The sequence below is a fragment of the Pseudorasbora parva genome, chromosome 7 (assembly GCF_024679245.1).
Source record: "Pseudorasbora parva isolate DD20220531a chromosome 7, ASM2467924v1, whole genome shotgun sequence".
Classification (NCBI taxonomy): Eukaryota; Metazoa; Chordata; class Actinopteri; order Cypriniformes; family Gobionidae; genus Pseudorasbora; species Pseudorasbora parva.
In genome coordinates this window covers 6,543,467-6,570,656 of record NC_090178.1, presented here as the reverse complement: position 1 = coordinate 6,570,656, position 27,190 = coordinate 6,543,467, and the positions used below count along the sequence as shown (strand labels likewise).

Here is a 27,190-nt window from a genome sequence, read left to right as displayed (position 1 = left end):
ACCAAACCAGTCATAAGTCGCACAGGCATATTTGTGATACATTGTATGGGTCAAAATTATCCATTGTTCTTTTATGCCAAAAATCATTGGGATTTTTAAGTAAAGATCATGTTCCATAAAGACATTTGGTAAATTTCCTTGCATAAATACATCAAAAATGTATTAGAAGTAGTAATATGTATTGCTAAGGACTTCATTTGGACAACTTTAAAGGTGATTTTTTCAATATTTGGATTTTTTGCAACCTCAAATTCCAGATTTTCAAATAGTATCATGAAAAATAAAATAAAAAACACACATCAACGGAAAGCTTATTTATTTCAAAAGATTTACTTTGGCTAGTTTTGTGGTCCAGGGTCACATATTAGGAACTGCAAACAAAATGTAAGCATTTAAAGACTGCATTTAAAGGGTTAGTTCACCCAAAAATAAAAATTCTGTCATTAATTACTCAACCCTAATGTTGTTTGACACCCGTCAGACCTCCGTTCATCTTCGGAACACAAATGAAGATATTAGTGTTGAAATCCGATGGCTCAGAAAGGCTTCATCGACACCAATGTCATTTCCTCTCTCAAGACCCATAAAGACACTAAAGACGTCGGTACAAAGCCCATCTCACTACAGCGGCTCTACAATCATTACATGAAGCGGCGAGAAGAGTTTTTGTGCGCAAAAAAAATGAAGCCGGGTGCACACTGTGCGATTTTGCCCACGATTTGGCCGTCTGAGACAAATTTTGCGAATCCTAAGATTCCTCTGATCCTAGGCTAAAATCTGACGTCTTTGATCGCTAGTTTAACGTGTTCACCGGCAGCCGATTAATGACCGCTGTGATCAAATTTGACCTTGGACGAAATTCTGGCAGTGTCAGAAGATTTGGAGCACAGTCCTGCAGTGTGACTTCTCCTACGACGACCGTCAAATATCTCGGTTTTTCAAGACAAACTATGACAAAAACAAGAGCTAGAGATTTCTTTGTAGCCAGCATTTCAGCCCCGCGTGAAATGCAGCTCACTGTCACTGAACGCAGCATTCATTGATGATATAAAACTAAGGATGAGTTTTCTTAGTGCATCTGTTTTTAGCATGCCTTGAGTATCGTACATTAATGACAACTGAGATCTTACAGTAGGTCTGTTTACATGGAGCACTGTAATCGGTTTAAAAGTCCAATCCGAATGAAAATGCTCCATATAAACACCTCAGTCGGAATAAAAATGCCCAAACCGAATGAAATTGTAATCAGTTTGAGAGGGGTGGGATAAACCTTTTCATGAACCGATTAAACGAAAAATTTAACCATGTAAACGACCTGACCGGATTACTTTTGAGTGTGTGTCCTTATATGACGTGATACACAGCGCGCGCCTTCATCATTGACAGCGCGCTGCGCTCACACGCAGGCTATAATGTTGAGAGGAAAGTTAATTTTTCTGAGGGGTAATCTTTTTTATTTCGTAAGAAGTTATGAAGATAATATTGGCATAATGACAGATACAGCCTGGATTCATCCTCTCATCTTGACAGCGTTTGTCCCAGGCACTTTTTACTTCAACTGCGCCTGACAGAAGAATGTATTTTTTTTTTTAGATGTTTGCACTCTACAATAAATAAATAGCTTTTATAAAACCGTATAAGTCCTGGTGGCCGTTGAGAGTTGCTATGGCATCCGTGAACACATTCAGCTGCTGGAGAGGACGGCATCGACATTTCTGAAGCGGCAGACAAACTGCTCTGTGATGATTGTGATTGAAAGTCAGCACATGTAAACCCCAGATCAGGTTAGATAACGTCTCATGTAAACAGTCCACTAAATCTTTCAATTGGAATGACAAAAAAGGGTGCATGTAAACGTGGCTAGTGTGACATGGCTTACAGCGGCGATAATGTTTATACAGTCTGACAAGGAACATTCGCACAGAGTGCAGGACCCATTATATAGTGATGGGCCGAATTCAAAACAAAGTTTCGAACAGTTATGAATCAGCGTATTGATTTATGATTCGGATCGCGTGTCAAACTGCCAAACTGCTGAAATCACATGACTTTGGTGATCCGAATCATGAATCAATACGCTGATTCATAACCACTCGAAAACATTTTGAATTCGGCCCATCACTATACAAATCGTTATTTAGTTTTTTTGCGCACAAAAACTATTCTCGCCGCTTCATGTAATGATTGTAGAGCCACTGTAGTGAGATGGGCTTTGTACCGACGTCTTTAGTGTCTTTATGGGTCTTGAGAGAGGAAATGACATTGGTGTCAATGAAGCCTTTCTGAGCCATCGGATTACAACACAAATATCTTCATCTGTGCTCCGATGATGAATCTTACGGGGTGTCGAACGACATTATGGTAAGTAATTAATGAGAGAATTTTATTTTTGGGTTAACCAACCCTTTAAGAATGATTATCTGATGTAAGTGATGTGAGCAATTAAAATAAAACAGTTTACCAAAAAAATTACGTCGTCTGCTATGACTTTTTTGTGAATCTTGGAAACTTTACCCATTATACAAATGATGAAATATTTGTTAAAAATATTGAATCATACTGTAATGCATAATTGTGCTTGGAGTCAATTGTTTTATTTGTGATAACGCAATGAAAAATGCCAAATTGACATAATTTCATTAATACAAAAAAATGAACATACAAAAACCAATACAAAATGTATATCTTATTATGATCTACTCAATGTATGCTTTTTCCTGAGAGATTTTTGTTTTCCTATAAAATAAAACCTGTAGCTGTTACCAAGTTTAGTGTTTTGTTTTTCCCTCATATTTAAAAAATATAAAATAGTTTCCTCATATATTTTAATGGTTTAATCAACCTTGTAGAGTCATTAAAAAAAATCTCCCCTCCGATCATCACTTTTGCCCACTTCTGCATGTGAATGACTCAATGGTTTTTGATTTATGCTGCATGTCACAAATAAACAAAACTGTTCAATAATTCTGCTGTCATCAGGGACAAAATATATACTGCAGTAAAAACAGCGGTTTCATTTCCCATATATCTGCACAATTTAAAATGGATAACCGTGATCATGAACCACTGACCCCAGACTGCAGGTCGTAAAGAGTCTGCGTGACGATGACGCTGAAGACGGCATGTGAGCGACTGCTCTCCTCGTTCATGTTGGTGGCGGCTACCGTGCGTGATTTATTCCCTTCCGACATCAGAGATTCAATGTCCTGCGTTGGTGGGAAATGATAGAGAACATGCAAATAAATCACACAATGCAAACACACTTTCGCTTTGGAACAGGGAACGTTCTCTCAAAGTTATGAACAAACGTTTTTCCAGTAACGTTAAATGTGCACTATGCAACTTTCCGTCCACTGGAGGGCGCCTATTCTAAACAAAGGCGTAGTTTGATGACGCAAAGTGTGAGCGCAGTATCTTGGGACATGTGGTCTTCACCTCACAGCCGATGGAAAACAGGACTCGGGCAGAAATCATGTTCAGGGATGCGGTTATTAATGTTACTGTAGTGTGAAGCAGAGCAGGACCGAGTGTTGTGGAGCTGAGCACGGCCGCTGGAGCGATTGTTACACAAACACACGGCTCGCGAACACCGGGACTTTTATTATGACGGGACAGGACACAGTCGACGGGCGCCCGCACTTCCGCTTTTTCCGGTCATGATTAAAGGTAAAGCAGCTCTGTTTATCATATTAGATACATTTAAGTGTGTTTAAAATGATGTTATGACGTTACTCTGTGCGTTCGCTCGGCGCTGCTGTGACATGTTCACACTGCTAAGAGAAAAGCGCTTCTGCAGAATAAAACCGAGTGTAACGCAGATACGACGCGATTGACAGGCGACTCGCTCAAACGCTATGCTGAAACGTCCCGGTCCTTAGTTAAAATAGCAATTTTCTCACAATTTACAAATAGTTGGAAACATTTGGGATATTGTAGGTACTCAACTGAACAAAATATATAACACCGGCCTAGTGGTTTTTGGATATTTTACTGCAAAAATACTACATAGTGCACCTTTAATAGAACGTTTCTTTAAAGTTATCTGGTCGTAAATAAGGTTCTCAAAACATTAGCACATTAATACATTGCTCATGAAATGTTTTTTCTGAAACATTTAATGTTATTTCTTATTTCATAGTGTTTAGAGGACATTTAAAAGTAAAATTATCATAATGTTTGCAAAATATAAAATGGAAGGTTTCCTTGATGTTCCATTAACCAAGAAAATCGTTTGTTTTTTATATGGAACAAAACTGAACGTTTTATCAAATGTCACATAGTTCACTGTAAGTGGAAAATGTGATTTGTTCTGTTATTTTACTTTTTTTCTTTTCTTGCTGTTGGAATAAAGCCCATGTGTCACCGTCGGGGACAGACAAAGCTTCCTACAGAACTTTGAGTGAAACATGTAAAACAAAGTTGAAACAACTGAGACTTTCATGAATCTCCAGAGGTAAGATTTCAGGATAAAATCACTTTAGCAATCATGTTTACCTCGAAGCTCATCACAGCCAGCTGAGAGAGCCCGTCCACATACGGCCCCAGGACTTTATGTTCCCTGACCTTCAGAGACTGTCTGCTCCTGCACGCAAGCAAGAGAAGCCATGTGAGAAAATACCACTACAGTTTCATCAGCCCTTTATCTGGACGCCGATTCACAATCTTCCTCTTCTAAAATAATAACAATAATAATTTAGGTTAAAAAAAATACTGTCAAAATTTGAATGATAAATTCAAAGTATAAAATTAAAGAATTTGTTTTTAAACTAAATTAAACTACGTAACATAATAATGCCAAATAAAACAGGACAATAATTAATTAACTAATTCAATTATAACCATTAATACATTTTAAAGAATATTTAATGTAACATTTTCACAAAATAAGGAAAAATGTATTGCTTATTATTACAAATAAAAAAAAACACTTGTTACAATTAAACTTAATAACAACATTTGCATTTTAAAGCAGGTAATTATAATTAGCTAATAAACTTGTATCTATTAATTAACACAAAAATATATAGTACAAAATAAGAAAACAATTACAAATGTTAAGACGACTATACATTTTAAAATGTATTGATTTATAAAAGGTGCAAATTGAAAATGTAAAAAATAAAATTGTAGCCCAAAAAAAAAAGTTTTAAAATTTAAGTCAACAAATAAGGCCATAAACAAAGATGCAAAAATACGGCTGCAAGTGATGGATTTTAAGTTGAGTGTGAAAACAAGCGCTGTAAACTCTCACTAGGTGGTGCAGACGGGTCTGCCTGAGACTGAACAACCTTCACACAGCCTGCAGATTTACAGACAGCCTCTGTGGATCATGCTGACAGTCATTCTCTACACCTGTGTGAACTTGAGGAGAACTGGGAACTCAACGTCTGTGCTTATTGTGCCCACTCCCGCTCACCCTTTGGGATCCAGCAGGTCTCGCACTTTTTCATTGTAGATCTCCATGAACGAGACCTCCACCTTGAAGGAATGGGCCTCGTTCTGCTCTTTGGAGACCCTCTCGAACAGCGAGCAGCAGAGTCTCGGGATCAGTCCTGGCTGCTCTCCATTGCCCATCATTGAGAAGGATTTCCCAGAGCCTGCCAGACCACCAAAACAACGTTTCAAAGGTTAGACGACATTATCTCACCCAGCAGGCGTGTTCGCACACGTCAGCCCACATGTAAAGCTTGTGTTGGAGGACAAAACGCCGGTCTGAGTACTAGGACAGGTAGGCAGAGGAAAGACACAATGTGGTGCGTCTGCGGAGGAAAGACAGACACTGAGCGATTCAACAGTATGATTGGAAACGCAGAAGCTTCCTGTTCATGAACGGAGAAACATCAGGTTGATATTTACCCACAGACCACGTGCCTCACTCGACACTTATTACATGGATTCTGCTTTTAAAAACTTATTTTGAATTAAATAATTCAACTTTCACAAAGATTTGAACAGCACAAATTGAAAAACTATTCTACAAATGAGCCAGTTTATTAATTACAGATCATTTTCATCTGTACTGCCTGAGCAAGATTTAAATAAATTATATAAAAATTATTTAAACAAAACAAAAATATTATTGTTATTTTCATTGTATTTTACATTTACATTTAATCATTTAGCAGACGCTTTTATCCAAAGCGACTTACAAAAAGGGGAGAGCAATAGAAGCAACGAAACAAACAAGGACAACAACCTGTAAGAGCTGTAAGAAGTCTCAGTTAATTAGCACAGTACACAGTTTGTTTTTTTAAGTTTTTTTGGTTTTTGTTTTTTTTAAGTTTTAAAAAGTTACGGTGAAGGAGTAACCCTTGAACTCTTAATGCATGCGTATTGATGAACGTAGAAGCTAGAGCAAAACAAAGCACTGGTCATGAATAAGAGTCTAAAAAATTCATTTTTAAAGAGAAACGGTGGAGGATATCAATATAAGAGGAGAGGGGCTTGTATTTGATGCCCAGCACTATCTGCGAGAGGCGTCAAAGCCTGCGATGCTCCTATTACACCACGTCAGGGGTTACTCTTTCACCGTAGAGTCGACTTGCGTACCGCTGACTGCTGGAAGTTAGTTATTTTAGCCTATAAAGTTTAAAATATGGATATTTTTCTTACACAAACTCGCCACTTCACTTCAGAAGGCCTTTATTAACACCTGGAGCTTTGTGGAGCAGTTATATGACGGATATATGCACTTTTGTGGACTTCAAAATGATACAACTAAGCTTGGTAGAGCCAGGACATTTTTAAAAGAAGTCTGAAAGAAGAATGTCATAAACACCTAGGGTGGCTTTAGGGTAAGTAAATCATGGGATCATTTAAAATTTTGGGGTGCACTATCCCTTTAATGAAGAAAAACAAATGTTGACATGAAACATGACCTGGACATGTTTTTGTGAGTTTGTAAAGCTAGGTGAAAAGAGGAAAATTCCCTGTGTGATTTTTTTTTAGTGAGAAACATGTTTGTGTACTACAGTTATGTCTCGCAGGGCTCTTTTAGGGTAATCACCACTGCTCTCATGCCAATGAATGAGCATCTATTCATGTCTTTCAATGAAACGGATGTCACTATCAACAGAAAGCACTCACAAAAGACCATATATTGTTTACTGAATATTTCTCTCTGTAACAGTACCTGTTTGTCCATAGGCAAAAATGCAGGCGTTGTATCCTTGAAATGCGTTTTCAAGAATTCCCTCCCCAAGGCACTTGAACACGACCTCCTGACCTACAAGACAAATACAGACAACCATGAAAATCACAACATCTTCCCTCTCTGATCTCCATACTGTACGAGAAGGAACACTTCACTGCTGAGCAACTAAGGGATCTCCACATTTCTCATTTCCTTGGCTTTCAGAAGAAATCCCTCGAGCCCTCCCACAAAAACCTCAGAAATAAGCGGTGTGTATGGGAAAACGGGCCGCATGATGTGTTCGTGCTCCAGTGAAGCCGAGATGCAGTTTTCCAGATTCATGGTGAATCAGCCAGCTGTGCAAAGAGCTAAATAAAGCTGGACCTCAAGCACTTTCACCGCACAAATCGCCTGTTGTTTCTGAGCGCCAATGCGGCTCCCTGCGTTTACTGCACAGGAATTGAAATGTTCTTCACACAATGTGTCTGAACAGAGGTGGGAGATCCCATGCATGAAACCCTTCAGACTGGAGATCTTTTGTTGATCGTCACAACTCATTAACCCTGTTTAAGAGACGAGTAATTGGCCAATAAGCAATCATTTTTTCCATTCACGTGAACATACTGAGTAGCAGAAACTTTGATGTTAAATATCATCTCACTAGAAAAGGAAATCCTTAAGTCCATAAAGACAGACTTAATAAAATAAACAGTGAACTAAAACTAAAATGAACACTTTACAATAAGGTCTCATTAGTTAATTATGCATTAATTAAAATGAGCTAACAATAAGCCACTTATCAACAAGACAATGATAAAAAATATTAATGTGAAGTACTACCCAAAAATGCATTCATAATATATGCAAATGTATGAACAATGAACATATTTAAATTTAACAAATAAGTCATTAATAAAATAAAATAAATGGTGAAGAAAGGAAGGAAAGTAGCTGTAAAATTGAATGACTGAGTTTAAACACACAAAGCATCAAGTTATTTTTGTTTTATAGCACCAAAAAAGGTTGTGAAAAAGCATACAAAAAGAAAAAGGAAAGGAATTTCCCAAAGCATCCATCATTAATTGTACTGAACAGTTTTCTACACTTCCGTACAGGCCTTTATAAACCCCTATAACTGCACATGATCCTTCCTAAAAGACTTCAATAACCAGTGTGTCTGTGTGAGTCAATAGCACTCTCATTCCATTAGCAGGTTCATGAATACACCTTTATATCCATTACACTGTGAGATTGACAGATCAACAAGCAATAATAAGCATCCATGTAAGAACATGTTTATAGAGTCATCAGTTTGTCAGCCAGGCTTTATTTTGGCAGACTTAAACAGAGAGAACTGACACGAAGAACCATGTCATTGTGCTACATTATAGTGTGGGGTTTCAGATGAATTCAGACAGGGAGCGACTAATGAAAAATACACACAGCGGCTGAAATGACCAGTTAAAATGAGACTGGTCGGTGCTAATAAAATGATATCAGGTTGATATGATGGTCATTTTTAGAAAGAATATGGATTTGCAAACAAATCTTTGAAAGAGATTTGTTTGAGGCACTTAAACTAGATATTCACCGGCTGAAACGGTTATTTTAGAAATATTTATGAATTATTATATTATTTATTCATATTTAGAATTCACTTTCATTTTACATTTTCAGTTTTCATTTTAATTCTAATTTAAGTTTCAATAATTTAATAATAAAGCTCAAACGTGCTGCGTAACACGAGAATGAACCTCATTGGTTCTTGAGGACGCTCAAATGTGCTGCGTAACACGAGAATGAACCTCATTGGTTCTTGAGGACGCTCAAACGTGCTGCGTAACACGAGAATGAACCTCATTGGTTCTTGAGGACGCTCAAACGTGCTGCGTAACACGAGAATGAACCTCATTGGTTCTTGAGGACGCTCAAACGTGCTGCGTAACACGAGAATGAACCTCATTGGTTCTTGAGGACGCTCAAACGTGCTGCGCAATCAGCATTTTATATGTAAAAAAAGCCTAAATTAATTCTGTTCATCATTAAGTGATCAGGTTTATTCAGAAAATGTGGACTAAACCGCTATATTCATATGGATTCGTTTTACAATCTCTATGAACTTAAGCGTCAAAGTGGTAGTTGTGTAGCTGTCAATGGACGGACAGAAAAGATTTCATTTGTGTTCAGAAGATGAACGAAAGTTGACTTGAGGGTGGTTAAATGATGACAGAATGAAAAATGATTTTTAAAAGTTTTAGTTAACAACAACAACACTGAGCATAATGAAATATTCCCTTTTCTTTTTTGTTAGGTCTGATCTCCAGTTTGGTGTGTAAGATGCATCAGACGGTCAGTGAACATCACGGTAAACCAGCATAACAGTACCAAGCCTAAACTAGCCTGGACCAGCATGGGAATTTTGTGTGGTCTAAGCTGCTTTTCCTCAGATCCCACCCTTGGGAACGGCACATTGTGTGTCCGTGTAATTTTCTGGGCTTTCCATATTACAATACCAAATAAAATCCATAATTATTATGCAGGTGTGACTCTATCCAGCACAGTAAGGGGACAGTGATTCTGTGTGGACGTGTTAAAGAGTGACTCACCGGCGTACTTCGGGATGTTGGACTCATCCATGGACCAGAAGCAGTGGTCGAAGGCAAACACCTGCAGAGCCAGAGAGAGATGCATGCGTGCCTGTTATAACACGTTCCTCTTGATGCTGGTCGAGTCTCAGACAGACAAAGAAGACTTAATGCGTTTTATACCTGACACACACAGAACATGATACTGCTTGTCTTGAACACACAGCGTGAATGAGAATGAGAAAACAGCCCTCATCATCATCATCACTATTTTTATCACTCTTACAAGAAGTGGTTTTATATAGAAGCTTAAAAGCTCCTTTCAGGCACTTCATAGAACCTTTTAGGGGTTCCCATCATGGAATCATTTTATGGATTAATTAAATTTTTGTTTTTGTTGTTTTAATTCATTTTTTTTTATTAAACAGCTTGTAAACCTTTATCACTAGAAAAAAATAAAATAACATGTTAAACATATTATGCAACCAATTTAGACATTTCTCCTTATATACAACATTTTGGCATAAAACGTAATTCAAATTTTAGTCAAGAACCCTGGAGTTCTATATAGATACCCACTGGTCTTTTTTTCACTAAAAGTGTAGAGGTTTGTTTAAAAAAAAAAGAGAGCTCATGAGCTTATTCGTGACGTAGAATGTAATCTGACTCCTACAGCGTTAGTGCTGTGAGACTTACGCGGCGACTCGATCATTATATTGAACAGACACGTTCAGTTTTTAATTGTAGTGTCTGTTCTCTAACTCAGTCACAGTGATTCAGTAGCGATGGCTTTGGGAGTGGCCTCACAGGGCAGCGAAGCATTCTGGGAATTGTAGTCATTCATCCCCATGAGACAAAAATACATTTTCTATCTTTTCTCAGTGTAGAAGGTACCAAATTCAAAAATAATTTCACCTTTCGACTATATTAATGACCCAGTTTAAATACAGATTCGTCTTCCCAGCGCTGAAGTACCCCTTTAAATCTTGTAGCTCAAACAGTAGATCATGGCACTTGCAACACAAAAGGTCATGGGTTCTTTTCCCAGGGAATGCATGAACTGACAAAGTGTACACCTTGAATGCAAAGCAAGTCACTTTGGATAAATGCGTCTGCCAAATGCATACATATAAATATACACGCGTTTATCCAAGACAGAACGAGATTAAATGGAAAGCTCTTTTTCCTGAGAAAAAGTAATCTCACACATCTCTTCCTCAGTTCTCAAACAATTTCTCAATCTGTACTTTCCCTAAAGTCAGAGATCTCTATATGAACTCAAACTTTTCTGATGAAATGATTCTCATTTACACTCTTACTGGATGACACACTGTAAAAAGTGATTTTTTTTTTTGAAGCTGCAAATAAAGATTATTGGATAATTGGAGATTTTTTACATTCCAGTCTTTCTACTTCAAAATGTAATATTTAGTTCAATCTTTTACTTTACAGTGTGTAATTCATTTCAAATGTACATGCAATTTCTGAGTGAAATCAGTAGTCTGTTTTAACTTTAAAAGGCATTTTACATTTACAATTAAACACAAAAACTGCAGTACGTCTCCTGAGCTCCTGTGGTCTCTCCTGAGAGACATTCTTACGGTTCTTGAGTACAGCAACAGTCTTTGTGAAGACACAGTTAATTACATACATAAATCTGGAGACAGTGGAATAAATTCCCGCTTTGGTGGCACATGTTTCCAGAGCGACCAGCCCTGTGGATCCGTACAGGGGCAGGGATGCAGGCCTGCTAGTCAGAGTTTTCCTTATCTCACATCCTAAATAAAGTAACTCTGTTTTCGCTCTAGTTTTGCAATAAGATGATATCTAACTGTTCTTAAACAAGATATATTTCCCTGATAATAAATATGGCATAAGACCTATCATGCCCTTTTTCAAAGTCTTGATGTTGTTTTTGGGCTGTACTAGAATAGGTTTTCATGTTTGAATGTTCAATAAGCACATTATTTTTCAGAGATTTTCTATTAACGTAGCTCCTCTCTTCCCAGTGTCAGTAACGCTCTGTTTAGTTCCTGTCTCTATGAAACCCCTCCACTCTGCCAACCTTCTAGCCTGGATGCCAGCCGAACTCAGCCCCGCCCACAACATTTTTAGGTCGGGCGGTTCGGTCTGGACTCGATCCATAGAGGAGTGATTATCCCTGAACAGAAGCTGTTCGGACCAGAGAAATCATCAGGGCGGGCTTTAGACGATGACGGACAGATGATCAACAATAACGTAATCATCACGTCATCAAAGGGGCTTGGATTATATTGGTTCGAATCCTAAACGGAGAGCTTGTTTGTATATGCATTCACCTTCACTATTTCTCTCAAAAATGATGATCATGTTGGGTAAGTACTCTGTGTATCATTAAATTCTTTTTCTTTTTTTTTTACAACAAAAGCCACCAACTACTAGCCCTAAACAATAACTTCTCGAAGGGATCCCCGGGGAAAAAATGACATTTGGGGCGTAAAATGTGTGTTATTTTGGCAAGATTGCCTGCTAAAATTCGCACTCATGGGTAGGGATGGGTATCGTTAAGGTTTTAACGGTATTAGTACTCTTATCGATACTGCTTATCGGTCCGGTACTTTAACGGTATTCTTACCGGTACTTTTTGAGATTATATATATATATATATACACACATAAATAACACACACACACACACACAATTAACAAAGATTCACTTTATAGGCCTACACGGTGCTTTAATTTCAGGAAGAATTGTAGTAATCAAATTTAAAATAGCACTGCATAGTTTATCATAAATAGCCAAAATAATGCTTATTAAAGCTGAAGTTATTCATTCAAGAGCTGTGAGTGATTTTCTCTTTGTATTTGGTTGTTTAATTCGCAGTAATTCATCAGCATGTTTATTTACACCGCTGCCTCTTTAAGACAGATGTGCAGATCTATAGGCGACTGATATAGGCAGATGCACTACATTTTCTCCCGACTATATCCATAATAACTACGTTCATTTTAGACACAAATTGTGCTGTGTTTAAGAGACTCTCCAAGCCGGTCATTTTGACATAGATGTTTGTGTACATTTGATCGTTTAAACGAGAGTGTGAAACCGAAAGTGTAATTTGCTTGTCTCGTTGTGGGCTGTTTCGGAGCGCGCGCCGACTTGGGAACAATCTCATGGCAACACAGTGCAGTTGAGTTCTGTTGACATTTGACAATTAATGTTATGCGCCGCTTCATTGTTCTGATTGGTTGTAGGTCTATCCAATTGATGTCTTTCCTGGTTTGGTTGAAACACGCCCCATAATCACAGCCCAATGGAGCAGAATCAGGCAGTTTAATAGAAGTATCAGACTTATATTCTAATTATCTATAAACTATAATACATATTTTGACTAGAATTGAGTATGACCACGTCAGGCTAATAGAATAGAAGAACTTTGGGAATTTTCTGACCCCGAAAGAACCTTTCAGATAGCAATTCTTAAAATACATTTATTTTTCCTTAGTCTGATAATCTAAAGAATATCTATTCACAATAAAGAACCTTTTGTGGAATCTTCATGGAACCATTACTGCCAATACCTTTATATTTAAGAGTGCATGAAGACAAATCTTACTTTCTCAACTTTTAAATTCATAGTTTCATATTTTTACTGAATAACGAGACAGATCTCCATTAAGGATGAGCTGTTTTTCGGTGTTGTGCAGGCCGCAGTGATGCAGTGTGACGTGTTTTATGAGCGCATGAGTTTTCTCCCTCTCTCTGGAGATCACTGGGAAACCGACAGGCTCTCTCATCTGTAAAATCAGACTGACCCAAATATTCCCTGATTAAGAACAGAGCGCGAAAACACTGGAAACACGCCTGCAGAACTGGGCGTTTTCTGAATATAAATCTGAAGAGGAGGAAATAACAATAAATATCAAAATGCATCAGATTACATACACTTTTCTTTTTTCAAGAAATGTCTACATTTTTAAATTTAGACAGAGAGGCTTCAACAATCTAGAATGTAAGTGTACTGTAAGTGATTTTTCAGATTTGTTAAAAAAATTTTCATGTCTATAATTAATAAGCCGATATTTCTAATTCAAAGTTAATGCACTACTGTTCAAAAGTCACAGCAAATAAAACTAAATAATATTTCTCTGGGCCCATATTCATGAAAAAGCTTGATGCAAAGAGTAGCTCTTAGCCTGGATGCCAGTCGAACTAAGCCCCGCCCACAGCATTTGAGGTCGGGAAGTTCGGTCTGGACTTGATCTGTTGTGGAGCAACTATGCTTGAACCAGAGATGTTCGGACCAATCAAATTGTCAGGATGGGCTTTATGCGGCGATGGACAGATTATCAACATTAACGTAATCATCCATGTCACCAAAGAGCGATTGGGTTGAATTCATTCTAATCCTAAACAGAGAAATTGTTCGTATATGCATTCCTTCACTATTTCTCTCAAAAATGATGATCGTGTTGGTAAGTACTCCGTGTATCCTTAAATTTATTTTACAACACTGGCAAAGATTGTTTACACTCATCTTCACTCAATATTCATATTCTTGTGTAAATTGTCATCCTCAATGAACCCGTCTCTTGCGTGATACCCAGAAATTTTGAATATTCCGATCTAATATGATTTCTGACCTGTAAGGTTGCCAGAATAATAATCATACCCTGTTTAATAATAGGCCAGAGGAGAACTGGCGCCCCGACTGAGCCTGATTTCTCCCAAGGTTTATTTCTCTCCATCATGCCCTGGTGGAGTTTTGGTTCCTCGCCACTGTCACCTTTGGCTTGGCTTGGTCAGTTGGGGACACTAAAATGATGATCCAAGTTATTCAAATAAATATAAAATGTAAATGTATTAATTAGGTCTTATTTAATTCTATAAACTATAATACTGATCTGCCAACATTGTCGCTATATGATAAATTAAAATAAGCTGATAGCATCAATGTTTTCTCCAGAACAACTGCACAGCCAAATCAAATTTTGTTGCAATATTGTCCTGTTTAACACTGTGAAGCTGCTTTGAAACAATCATCATTGTAAAAGCGCTATATAAATAAAGTTGATTGCTTGATCTTCTTCTCCTACTTCTTCCAGTGTGTATGAGCTCTGCTGACCACTATGCGTCGCTCATTATACGTCACTTACTCCGTTGCTCTGATTGGTTGTGCGTGTATCCAGTTGAGTGCAGAGGCATTTTCTTTAATGGTTCGGTTGAAACACCCCATAATCAAAGCCCAATGGAGCCATATCACACTCATATTCTGACTAGAATCTGAATATGACGACATCAGGCTAGCTCCTAGTGATACAATTCTAAGAAAAATCTTTAAAAAGTGGGCGTTTCCTCTCAAAATCAAATACAAAATCCTAGTTAAGAAGAAATTAATTGTAAAGTGGCTACAAGAAAAACATACAAAAATTTCCATTTCCACCATCGGGGCAATAATTAAGAAGTTCCAATCCACTAAACATTTTACAAATCTGCCTGGAAGAGGACATAATCCTAATTCTTTTACTTCAATGAAAGATGTGATTTATTTTATTTTTTTATGAAAGATCAAAAGGATAACCGATGCAGATTTCTTTTTAAAGCCATCTTTGATCATATTTACCTGGGGTGGCAATAATTCGGACCACAACTGTAGTCTATAATCTTATACAGAAAGGAGGAGTGTTTGTATTAATATTCATGTCAATGACTTGCATGTCTTAATTAAGCCATGCCACAGTTTTATAGACAGAGCCAGGTTTAACAGTGAGCGAAACTGAATTCACCCCAGTATATTTTGAGTAATTTCCTCTCTCTGTTCACTGCCGTAAGCAAGCGGTGAAGCGCTTTCCAGTAATCGGCCTTACCCTTCTGATCAGGTCACTGGCTGAAAAAGGGAAAAACCTCCCGAATCGTGGATGCTCAGCATTAGTCTGCAATGCAGTCTGTCTGCCTGCCAAGCACAATGGTCTGCGAGCGAGAGGGGGAGACGGGTGCAGCAACAATGCAGCTTTGAACGCGCGTACACTGGCCCTGTGTGTCCCTCGCTGCCTCACACATTGTAGCTCTTTGTGGTTGTTCACGGGATCTTAGAGGCCTGACACATTCACACAGACGTTTATCCCCGTCTGATGACCCACCGGAAGGATGGAGGAGCTGAAATGCATCTTTGACTGCATGTGGAAACATTTTAATGTGAAAAGCGTTGTTAACCCTGTAGAGCCTGGCATATGTCAGAAACATTTTATATACCAGGCTTATAGGGCTCATATAGTGTGACTATAGATTACATTTTATTTAGAGTCCCAAACTGATCAAAAATATGCAATTTAGTGCAGTTGCTGATATTAAGATGGCCTGAAAGATGAAATTCTGCTAGCATTGTGTGATCAATGAGATCTTTATATAACAGACTACTTACATAAAATGCATATAAATAACAATCATCAACATATCTCCCAATAATATCCTATGTCTTAGTAAGATGAGATTTAAATGCTTCGTTTTATGATCAAAGCTCTGTAGTTCAAAACATATAATGATGATTGAGAGATTAACAAATAAAACATCCCTTAAAAGCCTGATGGATCATATTTGATACTCACATTTTAGCATAATGTGAAAAAAGATGATGTATGGTTAATCAAGTAAACCTAGGATGAGACCTATTCAGATGAGATGTAAAACATGGTGCTGTATTTTAAGTAATTCACAATCATATTGAATTGCATAAATATTAATATGCACATACAGATAAACAGAAAATAAGTTTTATCTTACCTTTGGCTGTTTTCTGAGTATTACGAGGTGTAAGTGGCACATCAGGACAGGAAACAGTTTCCATAAAGACAAATAAAGAGCAAAGCACACAGTCAACAGCATTCAGACCATCATTACACTCACTGATTATTTTACAGGCACATAAAGCATTTCATGCGTCCAGTAAAACTACTTCAGAAATGGCTCATTCAGCAAATACATTACTCTCAAGGCAACTAGTTTGGGGTCAGATTTTTTTATTTATTCATTAAGGATGTATTTTTTTAATCAAATAAATGTAGCCTTGATAAGCAGAAGAGACTTCTTTCAATCCAAACTTTTGGCACATGTGTATGTACATTTCTTCTTCTTCAGAAAAGTGATCAATTACCAACTAAAACACATTTATTTTGTAGTTATTTAATTCACAAATGTTTTTTGAAAAAGAACATAAGAGGGGAAAACAGTATTTAATTAATAATGTTTAGTACTTTAGTATAATACAGACACTTCTCAATAAACATCATGAAATAAAGATGGGCTTAACATCACCTCAACAAATAACGGTAAAACTTTATTTTAAAGGGTCCAATGCTATTTCATGCATTCTGACTTGTGTTGATTCTCATGCTAAACATGGCCAAAGTTTCACGGACACAGAGTATTTCTGTGCCAAATACACGCCCTAAGGATTCGAATAAGTTTTGGAAAGTTTTTCTCGAGTATGGCCCTGTATGACGTCATAAAGGGGTGGAAATGCTTGTATGGACACTTCTCCCGGATAACCGTGTGTGCACATCAACCAGAGCGAGAGCACCAGTGAGCTTCGTTTGGTTACAGTAACCGTCAGCAGCGCTGTCATTTTGTTTTTAGTTCTGCAAGTGTGTTTGTTCGTTCCCGGGCAGGAGTGGAAACCGCAGGCGGTTTACAGCATAAATACAGTCAGCAAACAAAAATACAATAATGGCAATGCTTTTATTTTAATGCTCCTGCATTGAGATCAAATTTTGTTTTGTTTTTTAAAGTTCAAATATTACATGTAGTTACTCGATTCAAGTCATAAAATCTGCATGCATAACATTTATAAAAGAATGAGATGGGCAGATTTTCAAAAGTATCTTATTTTTTTTCTTTGGACAAGACAAGAAAAAATTCTCTATTAAAACTGGCAGGTAACCTGAACTTTTCCCAGCACAATCCACATTACGTGACACTGACCTCATTTATAGGTCATTTCTTTCCCCTTCAAACCTCTTTAATGACTTGATTAATGGAGGTCTTTACTGTCTCCTTGCATTTACCCCCGTGTTCATCGAGTTGTTCAGTGGTATTTCCTGACTGATGAACATGTGAATGGACTCATAATACACAGAGATTTAGGCCTGAATGTCGCAGTAGATCTCGTGTGTAAACTTCAGTAAAGCTTGTGGACTTTACAGCTGAGGTCATGTAAGGGTTATGTCTCCCAAAACCTCTCTCTCTCTCTCTCTCTCTCTCTCTCTCTCTCTCTCTCTCTCTCAAATGCAATGACAACGAGGAAAAAATGTACACAACTGTCTCGCATGCAGGAATTACCTTTCCAAAAAAAGAGTGGAGGTGAATGAAAACAAGCTCCAAAACTTCAAAAAGATGATCATTGCAATGCATCATTGAATTGCCCTCTCCAGACATGAATTCATGCTTTAGAATTTGGGGAAAAGAAAGTGCCTTTTTAGAGCGAATCTACGTAAGCAGTTCACTAGGTTTTGGAACAGATTTCTAGTATTACCAGCATGAGAGACTAAAATACTCCTCTATTCACCACAAATGTTTTCCCTAGCTACTTTAGTAGACCTAAAAAAAATCTTTCAAATAACTTTCCCATACACATTTGATTTGATTTCTAAAAATAAAAATCATTGACAAAGTGTAGCCTGAGCCAATGCACACTGTAAAAAATGATCATCATTTTAACTGTAAAATAATAAAAAGCTGTAAACGAGTTAATGACAAGTTCCTGTAATAGATCAAATGGGACATTGCATGCAATTTTACAGTAAAACGTACAGTACAATATACTGTTAAAAGTAGTTTTTGGAATCTCTTTACAATGAAAAAAGTGACAATAGTGACATTCCCAGAAATCATTTACACTAATTACATTTGCAGTCGTTCATTTAGCAGACACTTTTATCCAAAGTAACTTAAAAAAGAGGAAAAAAGCTATTTATCACAAAGCCAAGAATATTTATAATATACAAACAGGTTTATTAGACTGTGAAAGCTCACATTTGAAGGGGTTTCATTTTAATAATTATCTTTCTTCTTATCAGTTATGGCCTTTAGGATTTTATTTGTACATCTTATGTTGTCAAATTAATGTTTATTGCATTATTTTAGTCATGTGTTACCATGATAGTATTTTGTATTTGTGTATGACACGGGATACCTTATTAGTATTTACTTAAGCTTGTGGAAAAACTATGAACTGTTTTAGTACTTTGGTATATTACCATACCTATTATAGTGCCCCTGTTATAGATTTTTGAAAATGACCTTTCATGTGGTGTGTAACAGTTATAAGTGAATGAAAACATCCTGCAAAGTTTTAAATCTGAAAGTTATTGTCTCTCAAAAGTAAGAGACGACTTTGAGTCAACTGACCAAATCGTTTTTCAAACAAATGGCAAGCCGTTTCATTGTGATGTCAAGACGAAACATTAGCATATTGCCCATCCAACTTATAAAGTGCAGACCTCAGGGAAAACTTGAAGCACCTCAAACACAGCAGCGGATCCTGGAGAGCATCATGTGAGAAGACGCTGCGCTCTACAGTGTGTTTATTGTGTAGGTCTGGCTAACCGGGCTAACTCGCGTTATTACTGTCTTACTGAAATACTACTGTAAATCAGCTGTGGGCTGCAGTATTACCCCAAACTGTGTCTATTAATGCAGATTATCTGTCGCTCTTACTACTTTGAGTAAAGATAAAAGATGAAGCAACATTTGTTTTGCAAACGTTAATGCTCCATCAGTCATTCACGTTTGTGCTCGGCTAACATATGTGCTGTTACAATTCCCACATGTGCACCGCAATATATTAGAAACACACACACGGGTTTGTGGATGGACTCACACTTGCTAATGCTGATGGTGAGGAATTACAGTTGAAATATCTCAATGTACCTCAAACTGAGTTGCATCACTGAGAAACGTCCTGCTCAAGGTTTGGGTTGAATAACTAGTTGTTCCAATGTTTCAACATTGGACTAGTTCTTGGATTGATGTAATAAAATCAATGTCATTGTTACTGTCTTTACAGTGTGTACAATTACTGAGCTATAGGAAGCCTCCGGACGGAGCTGAAGTTCAGTTATGGTAATAAGAGTTTAGACAAAATATACAACAGCCTGGGCCATCTGACCAATCAGAGCAGAGCAGACCAATCACAACAGACTGAGCCATCTGACCAATCAGACCAGAGCAGACCAATCACAACAGGCTGGGCCATCTGACCAATCAGAGCAGAGTAGCTCGTGGAAAGGAGGGATTTAGAGAGACTGATTCATCCCTCGAGTCATTTGAGAATCATTAAGCATTGCTGTTAAGTGCAGTGTATATTATGAGAAAATGAAACCTTTGCTGCATGTAACCCTGAGGTCAGAGACCTCTAAAACTATACTTTAAAGGGTTAGTTCACCCAAAAATGAAATCTCTGTCCTTAATTACTGACCCTAATGTCGTTTGACACCCGTAAGACCTCGGTTCATCTCCGGAACACAAATGAAGATATTTGGCTCAGAAAGGCCCTCATTGACACCAATGTCATTAAAGCACTAAAGACGTCGTTACAAAGCCCATCTCACTACAGTGGCTCTACAATCATTTTAGGAAGCGACGAGAATAGTTTTTGTGCTCTAAAAAACTAAATAACCACTTATATAGTGATGGGCCAATTTCAAAACAAAGCTTCGAACGGGTTATGAATCAGCGTATCGATTCATAATTCGTGTTCTGAAGATAAACGGAGGTCTTATGGGTGAGGAACGACACGAGGGTCAGTAATTAATGACAGATTTTTCATTTTTGGGTGAACTAACCCTTTAAAATAGCATAACGGGCACCTTTAAAGCTACACTATGAACTGGAAGTTGCAACTAATTTTATTTCACTGCTGTGCTGTGACGTATTTCCAAGTGAAACAGAATATTACGGTGCAGTAAAGAATGATACATGTAACTTGAAGAAACATAAATGAAAAGTAAATCTGGTAACACTTTAGAATAAAGGTCATTAGTTAACATTAGTTAACTTTAACTAATAATGAAATGCACTTATATAAACATTTATTTATCTTTGTTAATTTCAACATTTACTAATACTTTATTAAACTCTTGTTAACATTAGTTAATGCACTGTGAACTAACATGAACAAACCATGAACAGCTGGATTTATATTAACTAACGTTAACAAAGATGAACCAATACAGTAACAAATGAACTGCTCATGGTTAGTTCATGACGCATTAACTAATGTTAACTAATGACCATTATTCTAAAGTGTTGCTGTAAATCTTAAAGATACTTTACTGTTGCAATGGAGCTAAAAATACTATGTTCAAAATCACTGAACGTTTCTGGGTGTTACGTAAGGACACTGGAAAATACCTCTCTGATAAGGTTTTATTGCACTAGCTGATAAGCGTTCAAGTATGCCGTCAACCACCGCAGGATTGGTCCGCTCTACACACTCCTCTGTGCCGAGGAACGTACCTGGACTGTGAATCATTACAGGCACACATTATCATTACGTTATAGGCACACACTGGCACTCTTTCAGCCTGATGACCATCACCTGCTCACAGGACTCATTAAAGACCTGGACTGGATCTCAGATGGACTAGAATGCCAAACCCTCCTCTAGTATCCCAGCACTCGCCGCACTGCAGCCTGTCCACCTGCCAAGTACTAGTGTTGCACTGTCATACACTACTGCTACACAAACCTCAAAATACCAGCACAGCATTGCCAGTTTATTATTTTCAAAAGGAAGTAACGCAAATATGCATATTCCACTGTATGTAAAGCAGTTCAATCTAAAACATTACAAAAAATATTATTTATAAATGCATATATATCTATTTATCTATAAATATATCTATATATACATCTATCTATATTATATATATATGTATATATGTAACTGTTTTCAGCATTGATAATAATCATAACTGTTTCTTGAGCAGCACATCATTATATTTGAATGATTTCTGAAGGATAATGTGACACTGAAGACTGGCGTGATGATGCTGAAAATTCAGTTTTGCATCACAGAAATATTCCATTATTTATTTTTTATTTTTAATCAAATAAATGCATCCTTTGTGAGCAGAAGACACTTCTTCTAAAAACATTACAAATCTTACCAATCAAAAACTTTTGAATGGCAGTGTATGTAGTTATAAAACAAATAATTTACACATTTATATCGGAATAAAAATAACAAATATATATGGATGGATGGATGGATGGATGGATGGATGGATGGATGGATGGATGGATGGATGGATGGATGGATGGATGGATGGATGGATGGATGGATGGATGGATGGATGCATCTATTATATTAAAGTGAAAGTGTTTACCAGAGACTGGTTAAAAGATCTATAAAAAATAAAATAAAAACACACTTTCCTTGTTCACACATAAGTTATAACAAGTCTTATGTTGATTATATATATATTTGTTTTTAAAAGTGTTTTATTAATGTATTGTATAATTATATGTGTGTGTGTGTGTGTGTGTGTGTGTGTGTGTGTGTGTGTGTGTGGTGTGTGTGTGTGTGTGTGTGTGTGTATATATTATACAATACATTGGTAATAAAACACTATTAAAAACAATAATACTTTAGTAGTAAACCGTAAAGAACGTAAACAACAACACAAGTCATGATTAAGAAAAGGTAACATCCCAACTCAATCAATCAAGACACAACACATCAACTTTACATCACTAAAGCTGCATCTTTGCCCTAGAATCACTTACTAATGTGGCAACAAAACTAAGTGTGGCAAAAGAACAGTTGGAATATTAGTTTGCACTTTCTGTGCCACTGCTAATCTGTTTTTATAAGCAGAACCATTGTGCCTCCAGCCCCTCATTAGAGTGCATGACAGACGTCCAGGGACTGAATATGGGCCACTAACTAGTGTGCCGCCCAGCCGCTAATCAGAGCAGACAGAACCAGTGGAGCTCTGACCAGAACCGCCACGCCAAACTGAATCATTTCAAACTGCATGCTGTTTCCATTAATAAAATTCAATTCAACTCTAAGATCCATGGTTTATGAAATATATATCTCAAAGTAAACAAGCATCTGCACAATGCCACAGACTTTATGAAAATCCTTCAAAACGTTGTTTCTTTTGAAATAAATCTTTGGGAGCAGCAGTGGCAGTGTGCAGATTCTTGTTTACTTTGAGTTAAATGCTTTATTTAATCAATCACCTGCAAAAAGTGTGCTGATTGTACGCACAATTTCTCTTTGAATCTATGAAATATATATATATATATATATATACAGCACAAAAACTTGCGCACAAAAGAATAGGGGCATACACAACTTTTAAACAATTCTGCATGCACTAGTGCTTCCTGCACGAACAGATTCAGTGTGCACCTACTCACGAGATGCATAATGCCCACCGAGCTGTAACAGGAAAACGCATGTAACCGCTTGTAGCATTCGTCCCAGTGTGTGCCTTAAGCATGTGCACACTGACACAGAAATGCCACACATGATCACAATCATCCCTGATACTGAGCAGATACGCTAGCACTGGAGCTCCTTCATCCCAGTACTGCCATAGGTTGAAAATATCATGGTATGAGTAACTCTATTTGGTATATACCGCACATACATACACATATTCATTCATGCAATTATCATTAAAATTATACCATGGGTCCAAAGTGATACTTTTGGGAGAAAAATACCTTACTGCATAAAGGCCCGTGTATACTCAATTTTCCATGTTCTGTTCAAGTCCTTTGGCCGTGAGCACAGAAAGTGCTAATGGGCTTTGCATTTACATTTACATTTAATCATTTAGCAGACGCTTTTATCCAAAGTGACTTACAAAAAAGGGGAGAGTAATAGAAGCAACGAAACAGACAAGGCCAACAACCTGTAAGAGCTGTAAGAAATCTCAATTAATTAGCACAGTACACCAATTTTTTTTTTTTTTTTTTTTTTTTTTTAGACATCTACAACAAAAACTCACGTACGCAAAATGCCGAACACTGGATTTTGATAGCTAGGATAACAAGCTTTGTTTTCAAGAACTCAATTCACTCACTGTCCATGCGGACACAAAAATTGTCTGGCTGAAGTATTTTATGAGCTTAAGTGTGCATACCCTGTGGACACTTAAAGGTGCACTATGCAACTTTCCGTCCACTGGAGGGCGCCTGTTCTAAACAGAGGCGTAGTTTGATGACGCCGAGTGTGAGTGCAAAATCTTGGGACATGTGGTTTTCACCTCACAGCCGGTGTAAAATAGGACTCGGGCACAAATCATGATCAGGGATGCGGTTATTAACGTTACTGTAGTGTGAAGCAGAGCAGGACCGAGTGTTGTGGAGCTGAGCACGGCCGCTGGAGCGATTGTTACACAAACACACGGCTCGCGAGCACCGGGACTTTTATTATGACGGGACGGGACACAGTCGCCGGGCGCCCGCACTTCCGCTTTTTCCGGTCATGATTATAAGGTAATGCAGCTCTGTTTATCATATTAGATACATTTAAGTGTGTTTGAAATGATGTTATGACGTTACTCTGTGCGTTCGCTCGGCGCTGCTGTGACATGTTCACACTGCTAAGAGAAAAGCGCTTCTGCAGAATAAAACCGAGGATAACGCAGATATGATGCGATTAACAGGCAACTCCCTCAAACGCTATGCTGAAACGTCCCGGTCCTTAGTTAAAATAGCAATTTTCTCACAATTTACAAATAGTTGGAAACATTTGGAATATTGTAGGTAATTAACTGAACAAAATATATAACTGACCTAGTGGTTTTTGGATATTTTACTGCAAAAATACTACATTGTGTACCTTTAACATCTCATGTAAAATAATACACACCTGTTTAGCGGCTCTAAATAAATATCAGCTGTTCTTGTATTATTTTTTTATCTTGGTTGCTGCTACTACAAGAGCCACGGGCCACAGAGCTTACAAAGCATCAACGGGATCTCATTATCGAAAGTATCGCTCAGGAGAGAGCTGCAAACTATTTCTGATGCATTAGATACCATGAGACACAGTGAAAGCAACATGCAGTAGTTTGCATACTATTGTTTTACCATCAGGACCTGGATTAAGGGAAGCGGGTCAGTATGCTCAGTTGCACTTTATTTTACAGTATGTGCACTCACGTGTACTTACAGAAGTCAATTTAACAGAAATTTTAAACAATTCAAATTTTTACATCTATATATTTTAGACAAATTCCCATATCCACACACAAATCCTCAATGGTTCTGCACGAATTGCTCAGGCTGTGTGACTAACTTTAGCTTCAAAATTAAGAAATTCACCAAAAGAAGACAACTTTAGGGCACTTAAATATTCAAAGAATAACTCCAATATTCTAAGATTAGAGTAAACTTTATAGTTAACTTACCAATGTGTTGACTAAACCATTGGATAAAGTGCGTCATCAAATTATATTTGAAAGGATTATTGCAACTTCCATAGACAATATACATGTATATTTTACAAATTATAAATGTTTTTTTCTTTTACTTATTTCTATTTAAATTTAAATAATAAAATAAGCATTATATGAAACATTATATATTTATGAAGCTTCTCTGGCTCAGAACCAGCCAAAGTGCAAATGCAGATTTGAATTTAGCAGTTAATCACGTGAAGCACTGAACATTATAATCACACCGGTGTGACTGTACACTTTTCTGGAAGCTGTATTCAAATCTGCCTCTGCTTACAGTGTACTTACCTAGAAAGTACTGGGTAATATAAGGCAACTACATGGGATCATTTCCCAGAACTTGTTAATACTATAATAATAACATAATATATACAAGGGGAACAGGACTGTAAAATAAAGTGCTACCCTGTTCACATAAAGCCCAACAAGATAAGACGCTAAAAGACTTCACAGTACATACCAACACAAAGAGAAGGTCATTGAGGTTGTAGTACTGTATTAATTACGATGTTTTATGTGGGTGCATGTAGGTGGGCGGCTTGAAAAGTTGAGTTTAGTTACTAACTTCACAATCAAAACCAGAATCTTAAAATTCCTTCCAATTCCTATCCCTGACTCAATCACTTCTGCAACCAAACACTCACAAAGACAGAATAATGAATCTGCTTTAGACGCACAGCAGATGCTGAACCTGCAGGAAATCAAGTGTCACTGCTGCACAGAATCACTGCAGGAATTCAAACATTTGGAATGTTCCGAAAAAGAGTCTCTTGCTATAATGTTTCCAGTCACGATTGGCAGAACTTTTGACACTTATGGAAACAGACCAAAAAAATTATAAATGTTGTAACATCACATTTATGCGGCTCTCCAGCACAGACTGAGATTTCAGAGATTAATTACTGGTTGTTTACTGAGAGACTTCATGCAAACCAAAGCCATGCTGGTATGGAAACCATGAGGAAACCATACGTTTCACACTCCATTCTTAAACATCAGAGCATAATAGTGTCCAGCATGGGGAGGACATGACAAGCCACATCAGGAAGGAAGCAACTTGCCCTTCCCATAGAGCAATCAGTCTCACAGCTAAAACAAAAGCCAAGCATCCCACAAAACGCTTAAAACTTATGTCTAAACCACAGCAGTGTCTATTTGAAACTATACTACCATTCCTAAAAAAAAAATGGTGTTAGTTTCTACAACTGTGTGTGTGTGTGGGGGGGAGGGGGGGGTTGTTGTGACATATGAGGACACAAATGTTTATAATGACATGGGTATGACTTGGGTATTACAAGGAGAGGGTGAAATATGAGGACATTGGCCATGTGTCCACTTTTCAAAATGCTTATAAATCATACAGGATGAGTTTTTTTTAGAAAGTAAAAATGCAGAATGTTTCCTGTGATGGGTACACTCTAAAAAATCTTGGGTTGTTTTAACCCAATGTTGGGTCAAATATGGACTAACCCAGCAATTGGGTTGTTTTAACCCAGCGATTGGGTTGTTTTAATCCTGTGGTTGGGTTAAATATTTGCTTAAGACAACCCAATCGCTGGGTTAGTCCATATTTGACCCAACATTGGGTTGTTTTTTACTGGTAAAAATGGTAAAAAACCATTACGCCTATGGAATGTCCCCATATGTCACAAAAACAAATGTGTGTGTGTGTGTGTGTGTGTGTGTGTGTGTGTGTGTGTGTGTGTGTGTGTGTGTGTGTGTGTGTGTGTGTGTGTGTGTGTGTGTGTGTACAAAGCTTTTGGCGTTGACCCGACTTTGCTTCATTTAGTTCGTGAGAAAGCCGTTTAAGCATTTACTGATAGTATTCACGCTTGTGTTCAAATAATGGAATCCCAGAAGAAACCTGGTTGAGGAATCAATGTCGGTACTTAATGCTAACTGATTTAGGGAAAGAGTCAGATGGGACAGTGGAAGAACAGTTGCACCAGATGTTTTAATAACCCCCCAAAAAAACACGGAGCGTAATGAGGGCGTCTCCTGTATTGGAACATCAT

General features: G+C 37.5%; 1 protein-coding gene across 4 annotated transcripts in view; it reads right to left on the bottom strand.

The window, feature by feature from the left end:
* Positions 1-27,190, bottom strand: part of kif13a (kinesin family member 13A) — an 87,219-nt gene that overhangs the window by 43,136 nt on the left and 16,893 nt on the right. For all 4 annotated transcript variants that reach the window (XM_067447884.1, XM_067447886.1, XM_067447885.1 and 1 more), the window contains exons 3-8: positions 16,480-16,492; positions 9,739-9,799; positions 7,133-7,225; positions 5,417-5,597; positions 4,495-4,582; positions 3,072-3,206 (exon numbers count right to left, since the gene is read on the bottom strand). In XM_067447884.1, the coding sequence (XP_067303985.1) occupies positions 3,072-3,206; positions 4,495-4,582; positions 5,417-5,597; positions 7,133-7,225; positions 9,739-9,799; positions 16,480-16,492 (571 nt within the window). The remainder of the gene's footprint in view (positions 1-3,071; positions 3,207-4,494; positions 4,583-5,416; positions 5,598-7,132; positions 7,226-9,738; positions 9,800-16,479; positions 16,493-27,190) is intronic.